This window comes from Myxocyprinus asiaticus, chromosome 9 (assembly GCF_019703515.2).
Source record: "Myxocyprinus asiaticus isolate MX2 ecotype Aquarium Trade chromosome 9, UBuf_Myxa_2, whole genome shotgun sequence".
Taxonomy (NCBI): domain Eukaryota; kingdom Metazoa; phylum Chordata; class Actinopteri; order Cypriniformes; family Catostomidae; genus Myxocyprinus; species Myxocyprinus asiaticus.
In genome coordinates, this window is record NC_059352.1 from 42,547,862 (window position 1) to 42,556,135 (window position 8,274).

The following is an 8,274-nucleotide window of genomic DNA, read 5'->3' on the forward strand; positions in this document are numbered from 1 at the left end:
CCTCTTCAGCCCTTGGACCGACCTCACATTTCTACGGGCAGGCGTTCCCCTAGAGCAGGTCTCCAGGCACGTCGTGGTAATGACAGACGCCTCCAAAATGGGCTGGCTCATGGACGGGCCCACGGCTGCATTGGCACATCAACTGCCTCGAGTTGTTGGCAATTCTGCTCACCCTGCGGAGGTTTCGGCCATTGATCCAGGGCAAGCATGTGTTAGTTCGGACAGACAACATGGCAACTGTGGCATACATCAACTGCCAAGGCAGTTAACGCTCCCGTTGTATGTCACAACTCGCCCGCCGTCTCCTCCTCTGGAGTCAGCAGCACCTCAAGTCACTGTGAGCCACTCACATCCTGGGCGACCTCAACACTGCAGCGGACGCGCTGTCACGACAGGTTACCCAAAGGGGAGAGTGGAGACTCCACCCTCAGGTGGTCCAGCTGATTTGGAGTCGATTCGGGCAGGCACAGGAAGACCTGTTCGCTTCCCAAGAATCCTCCCACTGCCCTCTCTGGTACACCCTGACCAAGGCACCTCTCGGTATAGATGCGCTGGCACATGGCTGGCCTCCAGTGAGCCTACTTGCACAGACCCTGTGCAAGGTCAGGGAGGACGAGGAGCAGGTCATCCTGGTAGCACCCTACTGGCCCACCCAGACGTGGTTCTCGGACCTCACGCTCCTCGCGACAGCCCCCCCAGCGAATTCCCCTGAGGATGGACCTTCTTTCTCAGGGGCGGGGTACCATCTGGCACCCGTGACCAGACCTCTGGAATCTCCATGTCTGGCCCCTGGATGGGACGTGGAAGACTTAAGTGGCCTACCACCCACGGTGGTAGACACGATCACTCAGGCTAGGGCCCCCTCTACGAGGTGCCTGTATGTCTTGAAGTGGCGTCTGTTCGCTAAGTGGTGTTCTTCCCAACACGTAGACCCCCAGAGATGCGCAGTCGGATCGGTGCTTTCCTTCCTGCAGGAGAGGTTGGAAGGGCGGCTGTCCCCCTCCACCTTGAAGGTGTATGTAGCTGCTATAGCGGCACACCACGACACAGTGGACGGTAAGTCCTTAGGGAAGCACGACCTGATCATCAGGTTCCTGAGAGGAGGTTGAATCCCTTCAGACCGCGCCTCATTCCATCATGGGACTTCTCTGTAGTTCTTCAGGGTCTACGGAGAGCCCCCTTTGAACCCCTGCAGTCAGCTGAGCTTAAGGCACTCTCTTTGAAGACTGCCCTCCTGACTGCGCTCACTTCCATCAAGAGGGTAGGAGACCTGCAAGTGTTCTCTGTCAGCGAAACATGCCTGGAGCTGGATAAGAGGTCATGACTGGGCTAGCCTGTCTCTATCTTTTGGGCAGTCGACTTGTCCCCGAAGTGCCATTCAACACTCATAACAGCGTTGGGGGAGGTTACATGTCGGCCTGGTGCGCTGGCTATGAGGCACACAGTGGTCTGCCCGTCACACACCGCCAGTTCACGTAACACAGTTCAGCCAGTTGTGGCGTTTCGTATAGGGACCCCTAGTGTCACTACATCGACACAACGTCGAGTGAGTGACAGATAGGGAACATCCTGGTTACTTGCGTAACCTCCGTTCCCTGATGGAGGGAACGAGACGTTGTGTCCCTCCTGCCACAACGCTGGACTACCCGCTGTAATGGCCGGGACCTTGTCAAAACCTGAATGAGTGGTTGCATACCAGCTCCTTTTATACCCGTATGTTCGGGGGAGTGGTATGCAAATAGAGGTGTTTCGGGATCCCTAGTGTCACTACATCGACACAACGTCTTGTTCCCTCCATCAGGGAACGGAGGTTACGCAATTAACGAGGACGTATTCTTATATCAACAAAACTTATTAGCCAGAGTGTTTAACTTTAATCATTACAATTATCAGAGTTTTTGACCAGAGACAAAATATTTAAATTAATTTAATAAAAAAGAATGTAATGTTTTATTATTTTCTTTTTCTATTTTTTTTTCTTTTTTCTTTTTTTACATTTTGCAGGTTTATAAATTTTATTCAGATGTATCTCATCTTATTTTTTGTATCGTTCATTCCTTCCTCATCCTTTCCCTATTCCTTTTTTTATACCACTCTTTTCTCATTCCATTTCTCTTCCCCTCTCTCTTACTTACATATCCTCTTTTGTATTCATTCTCTGTCTCTCAGGAGTTCTGTGTGCTATGTTAGCTGTGGCAGACACAGTGAAGGCAGAGTCAGCTCTAGCTGTTCGCACCCTAAGCAGTATGGGAATAGAGGTCTTCATGATCACAGGAGACAACAGACGCACAGCCCGAGCCATTGCCACACAGGTGCACTGATATATTAGTCATACTTTTTGAGAGATCTATATGCTATACTTGCAGACCAGGCAAGGCAAATGTAATAACAAAGGCTACTAGTGCTAGTACAGATTTAATATATACTGTAACATTTAATATATACTGTTTGTATTTATTCTATTTAATATTTTGCTTATTTTCCTTTTTATAATTTGTCTGACTGGACTAGACTATTGCAAATAGCTGCGCTGTGTAGCCAGTGCTATTTACACTTGGGTTTCTTTATACAGGTGGGCATCAGGAAGGTGTTTGCTGAGGTCTTGCCCTCTCATAAAGTGGCAAAGGTTCAAGAATTGCAAGAAAGAGGTCTTAAAGTTGCTATGGTAGGTGACGGGGTCAACGACTCGCCTGCTCTTGCCCATGCTGATCTAGGCATCGCCATTGGAACGGGCACTGATGTTGCCATAGAGGCAGCAGATATTGTTCTTATACGGGTGAGTGAGATTGCTCAATAACAATTTATTAATCATGAGACAAATGGCAAATTATGTAAACTAAAAATGTGAGAAAGTCACCATATTCTTCGTTCAATATGCTTTTCCGTTATTGATGTAGAATGATTTGCTGGATGTGGTGGCCAGTATTGAGCTGTCTAAAAAGACTGTGCAGAGAATCCGGATTAACTTTGTGTTTGCTCTCATTTACAACTTGCTTGGCATCCCTATTGCTGCAGGTAAACAGCACCAACATAGTGGCACACAGTGACACTACCATAATGTTACCATACTGTTTTCTGTCATTAGTAAGTATTGTGTTAATTTGCATGTAGGTTTGCATATAATTTGAATGGTTTTCAGGTGTGTTTATGCCTGCTGGACTGGTGCTGCAGCCCTGGATGGGTTCTGCTGCGATGGCAGCTTCATCTGTCTCTGTTGTGCTCTCCTCTTTACTGCTGAGACTGTAAGTTCACACAACACTACACTAACATGAAGTCTTCACATTCTCCCTGCAGACATCAGTGACCATTCTATAGCTGTTACAAATCCAAGAGAGCTGCCCACCTAGGCAGTTTAGGCATCATAGGAGTGCTTCTGACACAAAAGCTGTTCCAAACAGAAGGCAAAAAAATTATGCTGCTTTATAAGACACATCGTTTTAGTCAAAATATAAGGAATCTCATTGTAAGGGGGTTTAGAGGAAAGGAGGAGGCGAGAACCGGCTTGACAACTTAAATAATAATTTATTAAACAAAAACCCAAACAAAAACACACAACTAAAAACACAGCACAGCTGTCTGTAATTCTCTCTCTCTCGAACTGTTGTCCCCGGCCGCCTTTATCCCTCGCGCGCCCCATCAGGCTGATTGGGGACCGGGTGTGTCTCATTCCAACCCGGCCCCGCCCTCCTCGGCTCTACACTCATATTTCCTTTGTGGTCAGTATACCCCTGAGATACAAGCATGACTGCTGTGTGCATTTAACAGTCCCCTTTTAGATTTGTAACTAGTAGCTCCTAAGAAACATGCATATATATATATATATATATATATATATATATATATATATATATATATATATATATATTTAGACCAAATAGTTTTCCTAAAAATTTATGTCCACATATGTGGACAGTGGGAGTACAGTAAGTTGTGAAATTTTAAATAATACCAAGCTATAGAAAGTTTCTTTAATCAAATTGTTTATTATGTTTCCAGGAGAGTTGGTTATTCATGTTTTTTAGATGTTACAGACATTACATCAGAAATTAGCATAAATAATTCTGATTCAGTGTAATAGCCAGCTTCATCTAATCACTGCCAACCATGTTAAAATAAAAATTTGCATGAAAAATTCTGAATCTATGTACTGACTACCATCGTCCCATGTCTGCTAAACATGTTTTGTGGACCAAACATCATCTGCAGCCTGAAACTGAACTTTAAACCGAATGTTATGAGTTAATGCACTTGGCTGCACAGGAAAGATATAGGATTCTCCCTTGTGCCCTAATTAAGGAATGACTTTACCTTCAGTGTGCTGTCTGTCTGCACTGGTCTCAGAACAGTTTGAAATGCACCTTATTTTCATCCTAACTCCGTATACAGCCTCTGAAAGCAAAATTTTCCAGCTTTTGGATGCATCCATTGATCTCTCAATGTAATAATGTACAGTGAATGTAGGATATTTTAAGGGAAATGAGCCCATAATCCTCATATGTGGAAATCAATTAAATTTATTAAATGGCATATCGGATAAAACTAGAGAATCTACTCTTTTGCTCAAACAGGTTTTAATGTAAATACTTAATAAGGTTTCTTACCAGATGTAGTTTTGTTGCCATTTCTCCCAAAGACAAACTCAGCTGGGATCGGCGCCATGTTGTTTTGTCACATCGAAAGTTTAACACTTTAATGACAGCCTAGAATCTCCTGTACTGAGATCAGTTGGTTTAAATAATTAAAAATTATGCATAGCCTATAGCAAAGCCAAAATGTAATATCCATGCATGTGGACGCGGGGTCTCAAAAGGATATAATTCCCTAATATACAAGCTTCATGAAAATGTTCAAATCAGTCACTTAAAGAAATAGTTCACCCAAAAATGAAAATTCTCTCATCATCATTACTGACCTTCATGCCATCCCAAATGTGTTTAACTTTCTTTATTATGCTGAACACAAACAGAAGATTTTTAAAAGAATATATCAGCTCTATAGGGGGGTGGCATGGTGGATAGCACTGTTACCTCATAGCAAGAAGGTCCTGGGTTTGAGTCCCAGCTTAACAAAAATTGGTGACAGGAGGCAAAATTTTATGTCTGCTAAAATCAGTTTATTCTTTCCTAATATCCAGAGCAGAAGAATGATTTCACATTCTTTCTTTTCCAATGTCCATAACCCTTATCTTTGCCTTCTCATGAAGCTAATAAACGATATAAATATCTCAAACCCTCTCTGTCTCTCTCTCAGCTACAAGAAGACATCAGTAGAAGAGTATGAGTTAAGAGCTCAGGGTCATAAACTCAGTCTGAGTCCATCTCAGGTCAGCACCCACGTGGGACTGGAGAACCGTCGCTGCAGCCCTCTTTCATTCCGCAGAGACAGACACAGGCAGAGCCGATCTGGCTCAGGCTCCTCCACCCTGAACCCAAGCTCCTCCCAACTCTCCACAACACAACCATACAGCCCATCACACTACTCTCGACTAGAGCCTGATGTGACAGGACGAAGCTTCATCCTGTAGAAGAATTAACCAGGAGTATGTCATTGGGTCAGATAAACTTTCAGAGTACTTAGTATGCTCTGTGTCTATAAACTGCCATCACTTGTCCTTATTTTATTACATTTTATATTATAGTCTTCAGCAGGGGGCACTGCAGGGGGTTTGCCAATTGTTTGAACTCAAACTATTTATCATGTATTAAACAAAAGCACAATATTAAAGTGATAGTGTATGACTTTCTTTCTTCTGCTGAACACAAACAAGGATTTTTAGAAGAATATCTCAGCTCTGTTGGTCCTTACAATGCAAGTGAATCGTGACCAGGCCTTTGAAGCTCTAAAAATCACATAAATACCACATAAAAGTAATCCATATGACTTCAGTGGTAACATCCATATCTTAATATAAAAGCGATATGATAAGTATGGGTGTGAGAAACAGATCAACATTTAAGTCCTTTTTTACTATAAATCTCCACTTTCACTTTCACATTAATAAGACATTTCTTCTTTTGTTTTTGGCAGTTCACATTCTTTGTGCATATCACCACGTACTGGGCAGGGAGGATAATTTATAGTAACCCCCCCCAAAAAAATAAATGACTTAAATATTGATCTGTTTCTCATCCATACCTATCATATTGCTTCTGAAGATATGGATTTAAACACTGGAGTCGTATGGATTACTTTTATACTGCTTCTAAGTGCTTTTTGGACCTTAAAAGTTCTGTCCACCATTCACTTGCATTGTATGGACCAACAGAGCTGAGATATTCTAAAAAACATTTGTTTGTGTTCTAAAGAAGAAGGTTATACACATCTGAGATGGCATGGGGGTGAATAAATGAAAATGTTAACTTAAACAATCCTTTTAAGTTATCTTCAACCAAAGCTAAAGAAGGTAGAATTCATCTAAATGCTTCATTGTACCTTACACATTAATAATGTATTAAGTAAACTTGCATTATAAATTATAATATACAAGTATATGACTGTACATCGATAATGATTATTTAATGGCTTTGCAATGTAAGCATCATAACAAAGTGTGTAAATACATTAATATGGTACTATACACATGTTATTACATAGAATATGTTACAGAGGGTCCTTGCTCCATCTCTTTTTCCACTAAGGTTGAAGACCCTGATATAAATGTACTGAAACAGTGTCATGGATAAAACTGATCCTCAGTCAGCACTTTGCCACTATGAAGTTTCTAGAAATGTAATCAGTTATTTGTTGATCTTTAAGAGTGCTGATTTGGGATCAGGGTTATCTAATGCCCCCTTGATCCAGATCATAATTTGTGTACAAAAATAAAGCTATATATATATATTTGTGGCTCCCTACTATGGTAAGGGGTAGGTGTAGGGGTGGGCTTTAGGGATAGGAGCCAATCAGGTAGTAGGGAGTCAGATTTCACCATACCACCGGCTCACTAGTGGTATGATGACCATCCTCTTTGGGTTCCAGTTTTCAGTGTCTATCTTTTGAATATACACCATACAGTTTTCTTTTTTTGTTTTACTATTTTACAAGTGGTGCATTTTTTAAAAGTCTTTGTACAAAACTCTTGCTCACACTAACTGCCGTCACGCTTTTATTAGGACTGTAAATATTTTCTTTTACATAATCATTATTATAAAGATGATTGTGTAATAATAATTTAATCGCTAAAACACAACAGAATTATCTTGTTTCAATGAGGTCATTCATTGTAATGACCAGTGAATTCCATAGCAAACAATGCAGGAAACATGTTTTGAGTAAGTTGTCACATTTCACATGTTTCAATGGTTTGAAATTTGTGTTACATTTCAATTTTTGCTGTTTAATAAAGTTTCATTGTTTCAATTACTGAAAAAAAGTCATTAAATAGCTTATAATACATATTCAATACACATATGTTGTGTAAGATAGTTTTATTTGTATTACTCTAGATTTATTTAGTATTTGAATGGGGGGAAAAACATTCTCCAATCAGTGTTGATACACAGCAGGTTTACAACCCTGCCTATGGAGTTATTAAAATGTATAATATGGCACCATCTTTGCTGTTATCACATAAACGTTTCAATATAAAAGTCATCATGTTTCGATTGAAATGTATGCCAAATATTGATTGGTTAAAAAACAGCAACACATTTCTTTACTTTGAAAGGTTCCTTAAAACTATGGCATGCTCAAGAAAGTCTGATCTGGAACCCATTACCAAAACATGAATGCAGTATCCACCCAGAAGTTGGTGAAATTGTGGTAACAATTTCTAACAGCACATTCCCTCTAGATATACCAGATTATCTGACAGTGGGTTCCCAGATTACCCAGTTTAGGGTAACAATAGCCCAAAAGACATGCTTTGTTGTTTTGTTTTTTTAATACACAGGTTAGTCAATTACATTACAGAGAAGCAACAGTAGTGATCTGACGTTTCTTGGCCGGCAGGTGTCAGTAATGCTAAGTAGTTGTTGCATAAGGTCCCAGGTAGGTATAGCTGCAGGCTGGAGATCTCCACATGGGAGTTTAATCTCCAAAAGAAGACGGAGTTACTCCATGAGGGGGCAGGGTTACTCCAAAAGGGGGTTGCGCAAATTCCAAAAGGTGGTGTCACTTCCATACACGGTTAGGGAAAGGGTTAGGTTATGGGCACCCTATATCTTTGCTGGCGGGTTGGAGCTCCCGCCTCTTTTTGGAGCTCTGTCTGAGACGAAATATGGCTTGATTTTAAGTAGCGCCAGTTGGTACAATAAATGTACTAATACGGTTAGA

At 41.4% G+C, this 8,274-nt stretch overlaps 1 protein-coding gene across 2 annotated transcripts in view; it reads left to right on the forward strand.

Annotated features, from left to right (window-relative positions):
• atp7b (ATPase copper transporting beta) overlaps positions 1-7,456 on the forward strand; it is a 42,782-nt gene extending 35,326 nt beyond the window's left edge. Inside the window, exons 16-20 of one of the 2 annotated variants that reach the window (XM_051707407.1) lie at positions 2,170-2,312; positions 2,573-2,776; positions 2,898-3,015; positions 3,140-3,242; positions 5,251-7,456. In XM_051707407.1, the coding sequence (XP_051563367.1) occupies positions 2,170-2,312; positions 2,573-2,776; positions 2,898-3,015; positions 3,140-3,242; positions 5,251-5,524 (842 nt within the window). In that variant the 3' untranslated portion in view covers positions 5,525-7,456. The remainder of the gene's footprint in view (positions 1-2,169; positions 2,313-2,572; positions 2,777-2,897; positions 3,016-3,139; positions 3,243-5,250) is intronic. The other variant, XM_051707406.1, reaches the window with a different exon arrangement.
• Positions 7,457-8,274: the final 818 nt, after the last annotated feature.